We start from the raw sequence: 19926 nt of genomic DNA, 5'->3' as shown, positions 1-19926 counted from the left end.
TCGATGAAATTTCATCGAAATATTGTGTTTCAGTGGTCGTGGAAACAAAATAGGGTGGCAAAATGTCAAATAGGTGAAATTTCCAAAAATAAAAATAAAAAATAGACGTGTTTTGCCCGAGATATTGATGATAAATAAGATTTTTACCGATTTGGTCAACACGCAGATGGTTTGGTCAATGCATGGTCAAACCCTCAAAAATCTTAAATTGTGGCATAGGCGTTGGGACTCAAAACCAAACAAATAGCCTTGATTGACCACTAGGCTAACTTGCCATTTGTTAAATTAAGGGCACAAGATAAATATATAGTAAAACCATCATAAAACAAAATATTAAAATAATATTTTAATAAACAAATAATTCTAATTATTTTATTCTTAAATTTCATTTAATTGATTACTAAAAATATAAAAACTATCTTATAATTTTCTTAACAGTTTTTTTATATCCTTTATATATTAATTAAATATAAAAAATATATAAATATTAAAAAAATTTATACATATATCATCATTTATATTATATCATTTGATACAATTGAAATTAAATAGATTATAATTTTTAAAATTAGATATGTTATAATCAAATATCACAGTATTATTGTTAAATAATATTTGATGTAATTTAATAAGAAATATATATTTATAAAATTCATATTTTTTATCGATGCATACAATATTATTATCAAATATGATTAATTATATCATATTGTGGACCCCGCATTTTCGGCTCATGCATTTCCCACTTGATGGCGAGCTTGATTTTTATTTGATTAAGAAAAATGACTTGGAGTCGCCACTTATTTTTGTTTTATTTTTAAAATGGTAAACAAAATAAGAAAGAAAAATCCTAAGTGTGACTCCTTATTTTGGAAAAGGTGATCTACGAAAAACCGGATCGGGTTCGGGGGTCAGGTTACTTATCAGGAAGGTACGGTAAAGACCGTAGCATCCCTCTAAGTCCCTAAAGTCGGGTCTCTACTAATAAAATGAAACAATCATGGCAGTGGACGAGTAGATCAATGAGTACCCAGAATAAATCATGCACACGTGAGAATCAAAGCATGCATATAGAAATACCAGAATGGGAATAGATATGTACCTGGGCGACGAGCCACAATAAGCTTATCAAAAAGTGAGGTTAATGCACAATTAAGAAATAATTCGAGCATGGATACCAAATGAATATCACTCAAAACAAAAATAACTGAATGAATAGGAGAGACAAAGAATGTACCTGAGTGATGAACCGGTTTACTTCAATGAAAGCGAATGTTAGCAATTAAACACAGAATAATCACATGCATGTCATAGAGTGGAATAAATCAATCGTGCGTGACAAACAAATCAATCAATCATAAAATCATGTATGTAGGGCCCCCACCAAAGCCCGATCGATCTTGCATGAATTAATCTCACAAATTCCATTATTCTGAAATTATGAAAGTGACATTCACGCTTATATAAAACCAAGAGGAACATGAGATTATTTGAAAACCGGAATGAAATTAAAACTGTTCGAGTGAAGACTGGATTTTTGAAATTTGTTTGAAAATTGGAGTATCGAAAATTATTTGGAAATTGGAGTTTTGGAAATTAAATTTAAGAATTGGAATTTTAGGGATTAAATTCGAATGAAAACATAATTTTGAAAATTATTTGGGAAGTAGAAACTATGAAAGTTAAATTATGAAAATTGGGACTTTAGAAATTAAATTTTGAAAGAAATTAGAATTGGAAATTATTTAAGAATTAGAAATCATGAAAATTAAATTACATAAATTGGAATTTTGGAAATTATTTGAAGGTGGAATTTTTCTAAAGATAAATAACTAAAATGATGATGATAATAACATTAATAACAATAAATAAATAAATAAATAAATAAGTGGAATAATAATAATAATAATAATGAAAACAATAATTAAATAGATGAACGTAAATAGTGAATTTTTTGAAATTGGAAATTAAATTTGGAAATTGGAAAATTGGAATTTCAGAGATTGGGAATTTAATTTGGAAATCGGAATTTTTAAAGGATTATTTAAAGATGAAAATTTGTAAGATAAAATTATTTGGGTGCTAGATTTCCATAAATCAACTTTTAAAATTTGAGGGCTTTGGAAATGGGCCAAGGGTGATAACCAAGCAAATGGGAGCATTTAGGAATGGGCCAAGGTGGAGAGAAAATTTAAAATGATGCTCATGGGCCTGGGCTTCAAAATGCACTTTGAGATGACCCTAAAATGGAGAAAGGCCTTCAAAATGCACTCATGGGCCTTGGGGTTCTCCAATCCATCGTGCAAGAAAATAAGTTTAGTGGGCTTTGGAAGTGGGCCAAGAAAGGTGGCCATGCAAAGGTGGGTTGATGGGTATTTGGAAAATGGGTATGTGGTGTAGAGAGATAACCGGGTAGGGAGTAGAAAGTGAGTGAGTTAGTGAGAAAATGAGGGTTGGTAGTGGTGGTGGTGTAGAGAGAGAAAACAGTGCATGAAGGGTATGTGGTGTAGAGAGAGAAAGGTGGTAAGAAGAAGAAAAATGGGTAAGTGGAGGATAGTTATGCATGGGAGGGTGGTGATATACATGAGGGCATGGAGGATACGGGTATGGAGGTTAGCATGGGTATGTGTTGATGAATGGCAACCATGGGGGGTGGCCATGCATGCACGATTCCCATGCATGTAGGTGGGTGGCTTTGGGATTCCTATGGGGATGAGCATGGCATGGGTATGGTGGGCAGCCGGGTATGAAAAGGGATGGTTTGCATGGGTATGAGGGGTGATGGCTATGGGTGCATGCATGGGATGAGTGATATGGAACGAGCTAGTGAGAGAAAGGGTGATGGGAAGGAAAATGGGTATGAAACAATGGGTTTGATGGCTATGGGTGCATGCATGGGATGAGTGACATGGAACGAGCTAGTGAGAGAAAGGTGGCGACATGCATGGGTAAGGTGGGCATAGAAGGGTGGTGGCATGCATGGTTCCATGCATGGCTTCATGCATGTGGATAGGAAGTGGGCATGAAGAACATGGTGTAGAGAGAGAAAGGTGGCGACATGCATGGGGGGAATATGCATCGAATAGTGAGAGGGAATGGGTTTGGTGACGTTCAAGAAGAAATGGAGGTGTGTATGAGAGCTATGGATGGGTATGAGAGCAATGGGAATGCATGAGGGATAGGTTGATGGGTATGGTGGATGGCAATGGGGAAACGGGCAGTGGGTTTCATGCGCACAAGGAGTGAGAAAAGGTGGTGGCGGGTAGCAAAACAGTTCAAACGAGACAACAACAATTAACATCTCCACATAGAGCAAAATGAAGCAACAAAACTTCTCCAGGTTAAAACCAATACTAAGAGGGATCATGAATGAAACGATCAGCAAGCATATGAAGAAACCAGAAATTGATGTTACTCAGATATAAATCTTGTTATTCCTAAACAAGCATAAAAGCGGAACTCGAACAACTCTAGGAGAAAGAGAAAACAGTAGTGGTAAAAAAATAAAGCAAAGGATACATGATGAGCTTACCTGGATGCTCCCTCGAGCAAAAATATTTGGATCTCACAAAACCTCCACCTCTGTTTAGCCTCCTCTCCGAGAAAAAGAAACTCCTCTAGCCTGCGTCCCTCTCCCGAGCTCCCAAAACCCCCTTTTCATTCCTCTGTTGGTGTCTTCTTCAGCAAGCCAACCCTCCATTTCCTGTTCATCACGTCAGCAAGCATGGGCTTGCAACCACTCTCCTCGCTGCCCACGTCTCTTGCCGTGTCTATGAAGTTGTTCCCTCTTTAGAAAAGGGGTCCCCCCATCCTACCAAAAAAACAAAAACACCCTTCTCTCGGGTGGTGGCAGCCAAAATAAAAATAATCCCCTTGGTCTTGCAAGGAGGGGTCTACACATATACATATATCATATTTTTTTTTATAATAAAATGTCTATTATTGTTTATCATATCATTTTTAGAGTTTTTCTCAATATTTTCATAAGTTCTAATCAATTTTAAGCTTATCAAAAAAAAAATTCAAAATATTTATCGATATATCTTCTATATATCATATATTCGTAAAATTGAAGTACTGATATATCCGTGATTACCAATATTTTTATCTTTACTCCTAATGTACCCAAGTCACACACAATATAAGAGGTGTAGGCTAAAATGCTTACAAAGTTAATGCATTGAATAAGAATAGATAAAAGTGAAAATATAAATTTTATTAATAAATAATAAAATCCAAAATTTATTACATCATGTTATACTTTTAAAAGTTTTATCTTTAACAATGACATCATCATATCTCAAGGAGGTCAAACATTAAAGGACTTTGATAGTAATACTTGTCACACTGGTATTGTTGATATTACTCACAGGTGCATTGATGTTATGTGAATAATTCAAAAGAAGTATTGTCTTCCACATATATAACATGGAGGAGATAGAAGGAGGTAGGCCACTAGCATAGTCCATAGTTGCTTGATTGCCACTCGTTTGAGGTTAATGGACATCTCAAGGGTGAGGTAGATATATTAATTGTTAACCTATCATTTTGTCAAACCTAACATCATTACGACCCCCCACCTCTTTAGACCTATGATCAATACAATCACCTATCTCTTCAGACCCAACATCAGTACAAAACCCTACCTCTTTAGATGCACTGTTAGTACGTATAATCTCTTTATACCACCTTCAGTAATCGCTACCTCATATGTCAACCACCTTTCATTGTACCTTGATGCTTCCTTAACTACTCCATTAGGACCCGAGTTTTAACATCACTCATACCCTTAGCACAAATATCTACCACCACTAGACCCATCTATATTTGTTTTTATATCTGTAAAGACTCATATCTACCCAGTTAGATTTACCCCTAAGCATTTGGGAGGTAGGCATGGCCAATGTTGACGTAGAATGCTACCTCCACTACCTCTATTTTCGATTCCATCATAGTTAGATGTTCATCGCATGTCATATGTAGGTTTGCTAATTGCTACGATTAGAGATCGATGAGTGACCAAAAAGGAAGAAAGTCTTAGTTATACATAGATTCTCTCCTTGTTGAGGCATGTGTGATTATTTACTTTTTTTTCCCACTATATAAATATTTGGTGGTTTTTTTTTTTACTTTAATGAAGCTAGTAAAAATTAAATTTTGCAATAAACTTTTCAAATTAATTTCATTAACTAATTTCAAAATGTATCTTCAAGGCATATATGTTGTGAGTGTATAAATAATGGTTCTTTTAACGTGAAATTAAAAACATATACTTCAAAATAATAAAAATCTATATGTGGAAACCTAAGAGTACTATTATTTTAATAAGATATAGTTGTAAAAATATTAATAAATTAATATTTAATTTATCAATAAGTTTAACAATCTTAAATTAATAAATTATATGAATAAGTAAGACAAAATAAAAAATATATAAAAAGACTTGCAAAAATGTGAAATTAAAAAGTACAAAAAGTTCAAAAGTGTTAAATTCAATAGGGCAAAAAAATTAAAAAATGAAACCACATTTGTGCTTCATATTTCTACATTTTTTTTCATTTTATTTTTAATTTATCTTTATTATTTTAAGATTATTAATTTATTAATAAATAAATTATTAATTTATAATTATTTTTTTAAAATTTATCTTTATTGAAATAATACTATACCATTAAGTTTAAATATATATTATTATCAATATATATATTTTTTAATTTCATGTAAATAAGAGTATTAAGTAGAAAATAATAAATTTTAATATATAACATTTGTATTTTTATTTTATATTTTTCAATATTAATGATGTTATTTGTGTACACTTATTTTATATTTTAAATGTTAAAGTACAAAAAGCTCAAAAATAAAATTTATTTTCCAATCGATACATCTCAAAAATAAATTCATAGCGTCTCAATAAAATTTTTTTTTATTATCAAATATTAATAAAACAATCGATACAAAATTAAACTTCAGAAAAATAAATAAATAAATAAAATTTGCAAGAACCCTTCAATTTGGGTGTTGAAATTATTTGGAAAAGAAAGGAAAACACAGAGGAATTTCAATTTCCCTTGTCATCAGCTCCAAGCGATTTCTTGACGGTCTCCCTCGCACCATGAGCCGCGCTCATGACGGTCTGTCCTGTACCTTGAGCCACATTCATCACCGTCTCACCTGCCCCTTGAGCCACGTTCATCACCCTTTTCCCTGCCCCGTGAGCCATATCCATCACTTGTCCTGCTGTCTGTAACATCATCATCATGGAACATGATAACAAAGTAAAATTAAATTCCATTTCAACATTGAATTTAATACAAATGAACTGCCTAGACTAAGGTTATATAGGCTAAAAGAGAACCTGTTCGAGGAACCCTTGAGGCTGGTCCGCTTGTTGGGAAGACTCCCTTATGGACTGGGCTGAATTTCCTGAACTTACAGACGATTGGGTCATCCCCTCTGCGCCAGCCTCCTCACATTACACGTGAAAATGTGAATAAAAAGAAATGATACAAGCAAAGTTACAAATGGTAAATGAATGTGGAACCCATCTCCGTCAACTAGCATACCTGGGCTTGATTGGGGGCATGGGCGGGCGTCCACTGTCGCTGTGGATTGGACATGTTTTGTCAGATGATTGCTAGGATAGGACTTGTTTCTTGATTAGATCTGAAAATGGTGTCTTTATGGAGATATGTATATATAGTATTTTATGGGTTCTTGAAAGGGAGACAAGTGGGCATGTGTCAGTCAAGTGGAGGTTTGGAGCGAGAATTGCTGCATTTGAAGAGGGCATTGGGTAACTGAATCTGACTAGGGGCTCTTATATGGGCGTCCATTTCTGTTAGGTATGGGGCACATTTAGGATAGAAGGTCATCTGTTTATATTGATATTTGATTTTTACAGGACTTTGAAGCATTTGCTTTGGTGCACTTTATATGTCAAATGATAATGCTAGGGGCTTCTCAGTTCAGTTCTGTTGAAATATTAACTCTATGAGAGGTACAGGTAGGGACACTTGGGAAAATTTGGACCATGAAATAACCAAGGGTGGCGCACCGTTAAACTGACGAGTGGTTCTTAAAGGCTGAAGGCTGGAGCCAAAAGAAGGTACGGGTGATGGTGATGCATCCTTTTATGGTATGTTTTATTTCTAATAAATACTAACCACGAAAAATTGTTTGAATAATGATTTTCTTATATTTCATTTTGAAAATTAAATATAATTAAAATTAATAAAAAAATTATATATTTTTAAGTTATTTAATCTTAAATAAATAAAAAAAAATCAATTTTTTATACTTAATTTTATCATAAAAAATAAGAAAAAAGTAAAATATAATTAAAATTAATAAAAAAATATATTTTTAAATTATATAAATTTTATATGGAAGAACCAAATAAGTGAAAAAAGAAAAATATTTTTATATATTTGATTTTACTATAAAAAATAGAAGAGGATGAAATATAATTAAAATTAATAAAAATATTATATATTTTAAAATTATTTAATCAAATAATTTTTTTAGTATTACATAAAAATAATTTATTAATTTTAAATTTTTTACTTTTTTTTTTATTAATTTTTTCAATTTTATTTTTATTTTATTCCACTCACATTTTCTATCAAATTTTCCAAACAATTTTTCCGAGCACTAAAGTTTATCAATTCAGAATACCTCTAAAATTGTAATGGGAATAAAATCATTTAGAAAATAGAAGTCCCCTCTGCTTCGCCTGGCCATTAAAGTTGGCTTTCAATAAAAACCAACGCTAAGATGTCGCAATTAATTATTATGATCCTTGAGATATAAATTTGTCTTATACTGACTGCAACAAGATATGAAATCTGCCCCAGTATCTCCACAATGGGTCGGCATCTCCAAAAGTAACAATTCCTGCCAAGTTGAGGAAATGGTAGTAAACAGTAAACAGATGATTTGAGGAGAAGAGAGAAATCTAGTTTATATTATCATCATATCCAGCACAGGAAAAGGGCTCAGGCATTAAAACAGCTGATGCCCATATCTATATAATAAAATTGCAAATTGCCCATTTCCACAACAACAATGTTAGGAAAGTGTGAAAAGTGGCAAGGAATCCAAATATTTGTGTTGCATACACAACACTTTGCAACAAGAAGACTGTCCAAGCAGGCACAGAAGAAAACCTAGCTTGAGCTTTCAGTGCATAAGAGCAACAGCAGCCTCCTGAACCAGTGGCCGAGTCACATGTACAGAGTGCTCTGCTTCCCGCTCCACTAGTTCCCGACACTTGTGTGAATCCTTCCCTTCCTTCATCTTTTTCACAAATGCAACAAACCTTCTCCAGTTGTCTGGCTGGAACAAGTCTGGATTCATTCTCAAGTATGTAAAAGCACACATATCACTTTCTTCACCGTCAATATTCAAGGATGATGCTCCCAATATCTGCTCATGTGCAGTCTCATCATATCGAGGCAATGCATTTTCCCCAGCAAGTGGGACTTGAGCTTCCCGAGTTGCTAAAGCAACTTGCCTCACAAGCTTCTCGGGTGCACAAAGAGCATCCTGTGGCTGCTCATGATCACGCATCTCTATGCAGGTGAAGTTGAGTATGGCACCATGGCGTGCTAACATTTGAGCAATAGGAATGTATCCATCTCGGAACCGTGTGTTATAGTACCCTGCCGTGAGCTCTGGAGCATGGGACTGTGTCCCATAGTGCCAGTGAATACCTGAAACCTTGACTGAGATCTTAACTCCCATGTCCTGAAAGATGGACTTGGCTGATGACAGTATTCTCTCACCATGGTCTAGAAGCATCTGAGAATACCAGTTAAGAAAGAATTCACCATAAGGACTGGTCCAACCCCCTCCTTCTCGGCGGAAAAACCGTGCATCTTCTGGCCAGTTGTTGTAGTGGCCAGCATCTGTGGGACCGGTGCTACCCCATTCTGGTTTGCCAGCAGCTTCTGCAGCAGCTTTCAAGCTACTGAGCATATACTGCACCATATTTGTAGAGAATGTGTTCATATAGTATAGATTGTGAGTCCATTAGTTAATAGTTTAAACCTTTTAAGTCAGATTTGTAGCTTAATATGGTAATCTAAGCATTGACCAGAGATACTGAGTTCAAGTATTGATTGATTCCCCCATCTATATATCTGTAATAATCTATAATCTTGATTTTACCTCTCCCTGTGTGGATATGTGGTTGCATCATGAGGGGAATGTTAACCAATATACATTGTGGGCTGATTACCTAATACTTTTGGGCTAAATTCATAGTGTAGCACAATTTAAGTACTGGAAACTGCATCTTATTAGCCTTAGCAATATCATCAGAAGAAAAAAAAAAGGAAAAAAGAACAAGAGAAATACCTTGTCATAACACTGGAAGGCTCCAATGCCTGGGAATTTCCATGTCCCATCTTGCTCTGGATATGAAGGGTAGCGGAACTCACCTGCTGGTCCCATCCCCACCTGGATTTCCTGAATGAGACAAATTCTTAAGATGATTAGTGATCACTTCCATCACATACTATAGAGTTTAAAGGAGTTTGAACCAGCCACTGAAACCTGCTGTAATTTTTGTATTCAAACTAAACAATTGGGCCCTGACTGCCAAACTCTTGACCACCTAGGCAGGGCTTGCACACAATTTGTACAAGCCTTTGTGCTTGTACTAATTGCATTAAACTTATGAGAATCATAGGGATAGGGATAGGTAATTACCACAATGGTGTCACCAAGAAGATGCTTGAAGTTGTCCTTGAATGCACGCATGAAGTCAGCATAACACTGGACGGGTGTTCGCCCCTTGAGGACTGGAAGAGTATCAGACCCAAGGGACACATATTCATAATTTCTCCTCCCCCATTGATCAGTGTATGCAAGGTCCGGATCTTTGTTGATCTCTTCCACAACCCAGTTAGGTAAAGGGATCCTGTACAACAAGAGCTTTAACCGTGAAAATTGATAAACAAAGCAGTAACACATGTAGAACACTTCTCCACCGCACTAAATCACTCACTGCAGATGGATCTAACATATAAATAAAGTCCGGCTACGATCAGTGCCAAACCCTAGTACTTGGGACACACATAGACAAGATCCATCCTATGGCATTGAATGATAAGAGCATCACTGCATTAGAAGCAGCATGTGAGCAAAACTTATGCAACCTGTGGATGGGGATTTATTGTATCATCATAGACAAAGTGTCATCTGATTCATTTTAATGAGGGGTCACAAGGTCCTACAAAAAAGGAATACATATATGAACATATTTTGACCCAAATATCACATATTACATGGGATTTCTCCAAGGATTTTCAGGCAAGGTGTTTGAATAATTAACATGTTTGCAAATTTCACCAAAACAAACACCAAGCCTTTTGATTCGGAAGATTAAATTCTATTTACTGGGATACCCATGGGAATAATGATAAATCCAAAAGCAAATTTCTAAAAACTTGAAATAAAGGATCAAGATAAAGAGAGAAAAAGATAGAATACGCACGTGCAGGAGTCACCGACGTTTCCACCACATTGATGGAAGGACATGACCGCCTGAACTTTAAGCCCATGCTGTTTGGCCATCTCCAGGAGCTCCGCGTAGCCACCCCAATTGTAGGTGCCAGGGGAGTCCCTCTCCACCAGTCCCCACCACACGTCCATCATCACCCCCTCCACACCCGCGCTCTTCAGCGCCTGCATGCTCGCTTTCATCGCCTTCCTCCTGTTCACACCATTCCCCATCGTCACACTATCCAAAGGCATCATCACGTAAACCGGCACCCCTTTCCCCTTAGCCTTCGTACCCCCCACCCTGTACTCCCTCTCCGCCGGTGCCGCCTCTATCTCCGTCGCGAACGCCTGGCACGCCACTGACAGATCCGCCCTCATCCCTCCCATCACCGGCGAGAGGCAAGGGCTCACCGGCGGCGACAGACCCTCGATCTCCGCTCCAGCCCTGCACCGTATGGCCGGAAGCGGCAACTTCCACACCGCCGCTGCACTCAAAGCCGCCGTCGACTCTGCGGTCCCGTTACCAGACTCCGACACGACCGGCGTGCCGGAGATTGCCCCCATTTGATGGGTGATACTCATAGCTGCCATGCTCCGTACAACTTCTGCGTGAGAGAATCGAATCTAAAGAGAGCAAATGAATGAAATTGAGTCAACTGTGATTTCGAATTTGTGAAGACAAGGGTGGAGATTTTATAGTCTCGGGAAAAAGAGCAGAAAAGATTAAAGAAATTTTTCTTGAACCTTTACTTTATCGACACGTGTAGTTGCGTACGTGTCAGGATGGCCGTGACTACCGAGGCGACGGCTACGATTTCTGGATATACATGTGAACGGACGGTGGGATGTCGCAGAGCGTGAAGTTTCTAGTAGATGCCAAACCAATGGAAAGATGACAAGTGGAAGAGGGAGGCTGTCACGTGCACAGCACTTTCCGCGTGAGGCAGTAGTAGGAGACTTTCGGCCTTGTACTTTGCGCGGTGCAAAGCCGTCCACGCAAGGAAAAGTTCCAGAAAATGGGAGTTCAGTGTCGTATATATGAATGATGACGTGGATAAATTTTTTCTAATAAATAACTGTTTCATGGTTATCCAAAAAAAATGCTTTCTTGTTTTATTTTTAAAAAAAATTTAAAAATAAAACAATAGAATAATCGGAAATCCTTTTTGAAATGTGTAGATGTAAATTTTTTTTATAAATTTCGTTAAAGTAAAAAAATACATTCATTAAACCGACATTGTGAGAGAAAAAAAAAAAGACATGGTGACACATGCCTTAACAAGGAAGAAAACCTACATCTAAGTGAAGCTCTCTTTCCTCCCTCATTACTCACTGTTAGTCAAGCATCCGCTTCTGGACCATGATGAACATGATAAGCTTGAGCCACCTCATCCACTTGTGATACAGTTGAAACCATAGACATGAAAGTAACACTTTAGGTCACTATGTCACGCGCTTATGTCTTAAAATTATTGGGAACTTTTCTTGGCCCTCAATCTGGTGGGATGTATGCACTTATCCTTAACATCTCTAAATTTAATGTAATGGAAAGCAATGGTTTCAAAAATCAAAACAATTATTAAATTTAAAGATTAAAAGCTTAAACTTGTTATTTGAATGTTTCCAAATTGAATCTCATCTAATGAAGATGTTGAAAACTATAGTTATCTTAGAACTCGTCTATCCAAGAGTCTTTCACCTTATTTCTTCCTTCATGGATCTAGACATAAGAGAAGGGTGAGTTTTTCTCTTTCCCACAAAAGTGGCTACGTTTTCTCTCTAGAGGCTCTCTGGAAGATGATGAGTAAAAAACATAAAACCCTTACCCCTAAGACATTTTATATAGGGTTTCTTGTGAGTTTAAGTAACTTGAGCCCAAATTAGGTTCGTAACACAGCCCAATTGAGTTGTGTCAAACCACTATAAAAATCTTATATTTGTATTCTCTCTTCTCTATTTTTTTATTTCATATGCAATTGTCTTTATAGTGTTCTTATTATATAATTTACATATATTTGTCCCTTGTATTCATGCAACCGTGACTTGCTATTTATTACATGTAAACTCTTTATGAACTTGTGTTTATAATATAACAGAGTCGTGCTATCAATCCATCAAGATTACCTTTTCAATACTTGAGTTACAGATTCTCATATTATATGATTAATTGACTTGCTCTACCTCTAAGGAGCATATGTTAAATTTCACTAAAGGAATTAATGTGAACAAAATTTTTATGATAACATGTCCTTTGAATCATCCAATTAGATATATTATCTCAATGTTGTGAGATATCATGGTGTCTCTATTGAGAATATCTATTGGCACCAATTAATTTTAGCTCCATTAATAGTGATGCAATCCAAAAAGATAATGACCACATTAGGGTCTTACTCATAGGTTAAAATCTTCTGTTAATTTGAGCACAAACTCAATATCATTTTAAGGTTGAGAGTCCATGCAACATAATAACTTCGTGAATCATGACAATCTAACATTTTTATGTCATGACTCATGATTCACTATAGGTCTTATCCATTGTGTAACCATACATAATAGTGCATTAATCATAGAATAGAATTGTGGTTAAGTGATAGTTGGATGATAAGAATAATAATAATAGTTTTTGGTACAAGTTTTAATTTAATTTAAATATATAAAGAAATTTATAGTTAAGGTAAGATTAGAAAGAAATATGAATTTGATCAAAATTTGGAAACTCACTAAATTAATTTATTATTATTTAGGAAGTTGAAAATAATATTATTAATAATAATATTAACATAGGAAATTAGTTAGAATTACTAAAACTAAATAAATATTTTTAGGATTATCAAATTTATATCTTTAGATAAATAATCAATAATAAATGTTGTGTGTGATATTATGTTAGGTAAAAAGTAAATTCTTCAAGATTTTGAGTGCTTCTTTAAAGTAAGGGAAATTAATGCAGATTTTGTAAAAGGGAATAATTTTCTTTTTATTTTTTATTTTGAAATGTGTAAAAATATTATTTTTATTTCTATGCATGGATCAAATATATGTTTTGCATGAAAAATATGTTTGAGCATTTTTTTTGTTTATGAAAAATGAAAATTGTGGAGATAAGATATTTTTTTTTGTAAGTTTGAATTAATGAAATAAAGTGTTTGACTCTAATTTCTATGGCCCTAGTCAATGGGTTATAATTATTGACCTTTGGTTTTGTTTACCTTAAATTGAACAAATTTGAAACTAATCATTCATTTGTGAAGTCCCACATAATTGGACACCATTTGTTATTTGATAATCAGAGTGAAAATATTTGAAATGTATTTGGTTGGGATTTAATGTAAAATGGTTTTGATATATATGAAAATGTTAGGTTGAACAGTTTAAAATGTAATAACATATTTGAACTTAAATGTTTTTATGAAAATGATTGAACCATATATCTCCTATTTGCAAGCATGATTGAAACTATTTGGTCCATCAAACTGTACTAATGCTCCTTATTGAGCTTCGTGCTTATATCTCTTTGTTGATAATTTTTCAAGTACCCTCAGTTTGGACAAGGAGTGACAGTTAGAAGGGGGAATTTGGCTTTATTAAGACATTCGTTTAAGCTCTTTTTTTGAAACTTTGTTTAAATGTTAGAATTTAATTATTATTAGTTATTGTTTAAGTTTGAATTCTGCTTGAACAATAATACTTTAGTTGATATGTTAGTTTAAAAGTTGATATTTTGAGATTTTAGAATTTTTGTTCCACTACTTTAAACAAGAATTTGGTAATTGGTATTTTTCACTTACAAAATGAATGTTTGTGTCGTTTCCACTTTGAGTCTTTGGGTTTGAGGTGTGAAATTATCATCATGCCCTTGGAGTGGGTTTTAGGGCGTGATAGTACATGCAGTGGATAGTAGGTTACAGACCAAAGCTTCGTCTCATTGTTATTTATATAGGGTATTGAAGTGCAATTGATTCTTTTTAGTGAAATGTTGAATCTCTTGGGAACCCTGAATTACTTTCTTCTCATGACCTGAATTGTGTAGGGTGTATGCAAATGTATCTTAAGCTCTCTAAATCTATTGCAACAGATATACATGTATTAAAAAAAATATATGGATACCAAAGAAAACATAGATTTGGAGAATAAAGCCATATTACATTTGATTCGGATGTTCCCAAATAATTTCCAATCGATGTAGATAACTCCAAAGTCATAAAGGATATCGTAAACATCATGATTTTTCGCTTAGTGACTCTTCTTTCTGTTTAGGCATTGAGATGGTGGAGATCTTGAAGATGGAGGATATGGTTCTCTCTCTAGACTAAAGGGAAGAATGACAAGACTTGGAAATGCTAACCCCTAACGGAGTATTTATAGGTTTCCTATTGGGCTTAAGTGACTGAAAATCAAAGTTTTTGTATGCTTGTAAGTGGATTCAATATAACATGAACTCTGTAGATATTGAAAATATTTGATAATATTGAGAAACTTTTTTCTAAGGAAGTTTTACAAATTACATGCTTTTAAAAATTTAGGGAGATATTTAAATTAATACTATCCGTAAATATTTCTTTTTTTTTTTCTTTCAATGAAAAAAATAATAGAAAAGAGGAATCCTTTAAAAATAATTAAAATTTCATACATTGTTAAATCAAATGCAGTATTCATTTAACTCAAAATTAGTATTTATATCATTAAACATATTATTTTTATATTAAAAAATTGATGATATCCTAATTATTTTAGGCTGAATATATTAAGTTTGAATTATCTAAATTTATTTTTTCAAGCTTTTTTTAAAAATATATATAGCAAAACACACTATATATTATTAAGTAGCACTTTATCAAAGGTACTATAAAAAAACACCAATCTTTATTTATATCTAATTAATAAGTGATTTTTCACAACATTTTTTATATAATTATTATTGACAAAAGCATTACATGCCAAAAACTTTTCCCTTACTTGTTTGCACAAAAATCACTCCAAAATTATTCAATTTCCTTGGATGGATTCTTTATCCATTTTTTTATATGATATTTCCTGCAACCTCTTAAAATATTAATTTTTAATCTCACATTCCTTTCTTAGCACTCTATATCTCACAAACTCACTCACTATTGGATATATTCTTTTCTCATTTCTTTTATTTTGACCCATTCAACCATGCTTTTATTTGAGTTCGTCACTAATATATATAATTACGATATTAATATAATATAATATAATATAATATATGATGTGGGTTCCAACGCCATTGCCCTTTTATTTATATATCCACTTGAGAAAAGAATTAGGAAATATGTATAAAACCATTTTCATCAACTTGATTTAACAAATTGCCAATTTTTCAAGCATTAACACCCAACCCCCCCACCCCAAAAAATAAATAATAAATAATAAATAAAAACAAAAAATAAAAATAAAAAACCCAGAAAGTGTCGAGGCATTTGCATGCCTGTGGTGATTTAATGATTTTGATATTTTTGCATTTTATCAGACATTGGGTACGTATGGGAGAGTACTGGAGTTGTATGGATTGAATGAGATCAGAGTTTGGCAAAATGAGAGGAGACAGAGAGAAGTGACTGTAAGTGGAGCTTCTTTTTCCTATCTCTCGCATGGTCAATAGTGCTGCAACTATGTTCCTGAAAATTCCTTCACCAGCCACTGTTATTGCTTCTCTTTCTCTTTCATGTCCACCACCTTCTTCTTTCACAGTTGGGAACACTGCATGTATGGTGCTTTCACATTCTTGACCAGCTTTGAGACAAGGTCAGTTGAAAAGAAGGCCTGCTGCAACACCTTCTGAATGAAGGGCAAGCGCAGTAGCTCACCAATTCTTTTGTCATACTTCTTCAAGATCTTAGCCAAGCCTAAAAACACCCCACTTCCTTAATTTTCAGTATATATAAATTTGAGACTCCTAGTTAAAAAAAATGATACAAAAACATGTGTGTATATATATACTTGTGTAATTGATATCGCTGTGGTTCTCAAGGAGTACCATTTCGCCATGGAAATCAACCATATCTTTTCTGATTTTTCCCATCTCCTCTCTATAATTAGTGTCTGAAGGGTGGCTGCCATTGATCACCCCCTGGATCCTTTAGGCTATGTTTGGTTCTCAGAAAATTTGAGGGAAAATGAAAGGGAAAGAAAATACAAAGGAAAAATAGAAGGAAAGAAAAAGTGAAGGAAAATAAAAAATGGATTAAAAGTTGATAAGTTATTTTTATTTTTTACTTCAAACTCATTTTATTTATTTTAACTCATTAATATAAAGATTAAATAATTTTAAAATACATAAGTTTTTAATTAGTTTTAATTATATTTGATTTTCTTTTATATTTTTCATAAGACAACCAAACATGAAAAAATAATTTTCCTTTGCATTTTTTTTCTTTCCTTAGTATTTTCCGGGAACCAAACATAACCTTACTGTAATTCCTGCATTGTCATGTTATTTTATTGAGCTCATACTCTTCTTCTTCTGCTCTCATCTTCACTCTCGAATATAAATATTGAGGAAAATGAAACAGGCAGCCATTATTGTGGTGAAAAAGTATTGTAGTTGAGTTTCTAAAGTAATTCTATATTTATAAAAAAAAAAAAAAAAAAAACTTTATTAATTAATCCACAGCTGAAACTGAAAAAATAGCACCACTAATATCTATTTTGAAGTTATACAAAACAGCACACAACCAGAAGGCAAACTAGGCTACTGCACCAACCTTACCAATGGATGGGCTTTGGTTTTGGATCCCCAATGGGCCTAACTTTGGGCCAACACACTTACCCACAACTATTTGAAACCTTATGTGATCACTTCACCACCTTAAGTGTGACAAAATGAAAATGATTCATTTTAAAATTCTTCCTTACCTTTGTTTGATACGATTAAGGTCATTATAGAGTGTGTTCTTCATGTGTAATTTTATTTATGATATCATTGTAGAACTTTCCTCAAAAGTCAATGACTTGTGAATTTGGGAATGCTACCACTAATTATATATATTAAGCAAGCCTTTTTCTCTTATTTTTTAACTTGAGCTTAAAATTTTTGAACCATTTTCAAAATCTCATGCCAACTATCATCATTGTAAGGAAAAGGACGTTTCAAAACCTAGGTAAGTTGTCACACTTCGAACACTTAATTTCAAGAATAAAAGATTAATTTTTAAATATTTTGAGATAAAAAGGGAAAAAAATTCACAATTTCATAAAATGATTACCATTATCTTAGTATGTTTTGACTTTTCAACATGATATTTACTTCAATAATTATCTAATATGAATTTATTCTTTAATTCACTAATTTGAGAATGAGATTGACTTTTCAATTAGTTATTGCGCTCATAATCTCTAAATTTAAATTATTTTTCATCTTCAATTATTTTCTACTTTTTCTCTTATGTTCGAGTCAATAACACTTGTCATATGAAAGTACTCTTTCTCTCATGAAGTAGTAGGGAGTGATGATATTCTAATTTCTCATTTGAAATGAAATTACACATTTATGTAGTAAAAATACTAATTTTGGGAGCGGCTCTTTGAAATTTTGGAGATGTTTTTGTAGACCCCCTCAGCTGGGGGAATTTTCTATTTTTCTTTATTCATTTTTTCTTCTTCTTTTCTGCTTCTTTATCAACCGAGGATAGCTGGAAGTGAAAGGAGAGAGTTGTTGATGAAGGAGCTGTCCTTGGGCGGCTGAAGAGGACGGGAAGCGGGGAGAAAAGGCAAACACAGCTGTAGGGGACAGGGGGGCGTGTTTGGCATGCTTGCTGGGCGATTTAGAGAGATATTTTTATTTTTTTTAGGGGGGCGGTGATAAGGAGATGGGGACAGCTTGGAGGAGGCAAAGAGGAACAGTGACGCTACCGTGCGCCTGCCCTTTTGCTTCCGGGGGATTTGAACCCCAGACCTTTTTGGTTTGGGTTCACTCAACTTGCCATATGAGCTAACTTATCCTTTAATATATAATATACACTAAATTTATATATACTTAAACTCATTATATAAAAAAAATATTAAAAAAATATTTTAAAAAACAAATTAATTATAATTATTTTATAATTAAATACAAAATTTTCTTTTAATTGAATACCAAAAATATAAAAATTATATAATTTTCTTCATAATGTTAAAAATATCATTAATAATTAATTATATATATATATATATATATATATATATATCATAATTTATTTTATATTGTTTAATATAATTGAATTAAATGGATCATAATTTTAATATTAATATATATTTTAAAATTAGACATATTATAATCAAATATCATAATATTAGATGTAATTTAATAATAAATGTACATTTATAAAATTCATATTTTTATCGATGCATACGATATTATTATCAAATATGATAAATCATGTTATACATATATCAAAATTTTCAATAAAATAACTTTAAAATGTCTATTATACTTCTAATTATATTATTATGAGGTTTTTCTTATATTTTCATCGGTTTTTAACAATTTTAAGCCTATAGATATTTTTTTCCAAAATATTCATCGATATATCTTTGATATATCCGATATATTCGTGATTACCGATATTTTCATCCTTGGGAGGAGGAGCATGTATAGAGTTTTCCAAAGGGGGAATGACAAAGAAAAAGAAAAAAAAAAGAGCGAGGAAGAATGAGATAACTAGAGAGAGATAATCAGAGAAAGAGATGGAATTGCAGAGGAGGGGTGTGGTGATGGTTTGGAGAGTGAGGATGGCTTGAGAGGAGCTTTCCAGGTATGACTACCGTGAGCTTTTTATCTTCCATTTCCACATTGATTTTCTTTCGTTTTCAGCTGCTTTCCTAGGTATTGATTTGTTGATTGGTGGGGCTCTTTATCATGTTCATTATGCGATATCTAGAGATATTGGCTGCATTTTTTTTTCTTTGAATCGGTTTGTTTGCCCATGAAATGTGGCTACCATTGGTTCGTTTTGTTTCTTTTTCCCATGCTCTGTTTCCTTGATTGTCTTTCTCTGTTTTCTGTGAGCATTTTCGGTGCATGGCATTATATGTATCATCACTTGATGATGTTAAAGATTGGCTTCGGGATGTTGTTTGAGCTTGATACCCAAGTCATGAAAAAGAGTGGCTCAGGTCCAAGGAATGGTGAGCAATATAGGGCGTCGTTCGTGGAAGAGGAGTGGGATGAGGATGAGGATGTGGTGGTCTTTGTCCCAGGTGAGTTGGTTGCAGAAGAAGTTGTTGCTGGTCATGAATCCACTGATGAAGCTGTTAATCTCGAGAAGTGTATTGACATGGGTCTTTCTCATGAAAATGATCCTCTTCCATTGAATTTATATTATGGAGATTGCAGCAAGCACGCTGGAGGTTCCAAGGAATTTAATGAAAATGAACAAAAACCCTTCATAGATATGGAGGAAAATCATTGTG

At 33.8% G+C, this 19926-nt stretch overlaps 2 protein-coding genes and 1 pseudogene across 3 annotated transcripts; all 3 read right to left on the bottom strand.

Annotated features, from left to right (window-relative positions):
- Positions 1-5908: 5908 nt before the first annotated feature.
- On the bottom strand, positions 5909-6837 carry LOC100264920 (uncharacterized). 2 transcript variants are annotated; one of them, XM_019217520.2, is made up of 3 exons: positions 6567-6837; positions 6359-6469; positions 5909-6244 (listed from the first exon to the last, which is right to left on the bottom strand). In XM_019217520.2, the coding sequence occupies exons 1-3, from the start codon at positions 6618-6620 to the stop codon at positions 6062-6064; spliced, it is 348 nt and encodes a 115-aa protein (XP_019073065.1). In that variant the 5' UTR covers positions 6621-6837; the 3' UTR covers positions 5909-6061. The 2 variants fall into 2 exon arrangements, with proteins under 2 accessions (XP_019073065.1, XP_002285570.1); XM_002285534.4 differs by having other exon boundaries at positions 6359-6466; positions 6567-6677.
- Positions 6838-7937: 1100 nt separating this feature from the next.
- On the bottom strand, positions 7938-11229 carry LOC100242636 (beta-amylase 1, chloroplastic). Its single transcript, XM_002285533.4, has 4 exons — positions 10502-11229; positions 9715-9925; positions 9361-9471; positions 7938-8982 (listed from the first exon to the last, which is right to left on the bottom strand). The coding sequence occupies exons 1-4, from the start codon at positions 11098-11100 to the stop codon at positions 8182-8184; spliced, it is 1722 nt and encodes a 573-aa protein (XP_002285569.1). The 5' UTR covers positions 11101-11229; the 3' UTR covers positions 7938-8181.
- A 619-nt stretch (positions 11230-11848) lies between these two features.
- Positions 11849-17432, bottom strand: LOC100254644 (SPX domain-containing protein 3-like; annotated as a pseudogene).
- Positions 17433-19926: the final 2494 nt, after the last annotated feature.

Source organism: Vitis vinifera, chromosome 5, assembly GCF_030704535.1.
Source record: "Vitis vinifera cultivar Pinot Noir 40024 chromosome 5, ASM3070453v1".
NCBI lineage: Eukaryota > Viridiplantae > Streptophyta > Magnoliopsida > Vitales > Vitaceae > Vitis > Vitis vinifera.
Note: the sequence above shows the minus strand (reverse complement) of the source record. Positions and strands in the feature narration are given on the sequence as shown.

Excerpts from the sequence above, each read along its gene's own strand:
- LOC100264920 (XM_019217520.2), bottom strand. The coding sequence starts at position 6,620 with ATGTCCAATCCACAGCGACAGTGGACGCCCGCCCATGCCCCCAATCAA. Across the intron at positions 6,470-6,566 it reads ATGCCCCCAATCAAGCCCAG|GAGGCTGGCGCAGAGGGGAT; the intron begins GTATGCTAGTTG and ends GTGTAATGTGAG. Across the intron at positions 6,245-6,358 it reads CTCAAGGGTTCCTCGAACAG|ACAGCAGGACAAGTGATGGA; the intron begins GTTCTCTTTTAG and ends ATGATGTTACAG.
- LOC100242636 (XM_002285533.4), bottom strand. The coding sequence starts at position 11,100 with ATGGCAGCTATGAGTATCACCCATCAAATGGGGGCAATCTCCGGCACG. Across the intron at positions 9,926-10,501 it reads AACGTCGGTGACTCCTGCAC|GATCCCTTTACCTAACTGGG; the intron begins GTGCGTATTCTA and ends CTTGTTGTACAG. Across the intron at positions 8,983-9,360 it reads CCTTCCAGTGTTATGACAAG|TATATGCTCAGTAGCTTGAA; the intron begins GTATTTCTCTTG and ends AATATGGTGCAG.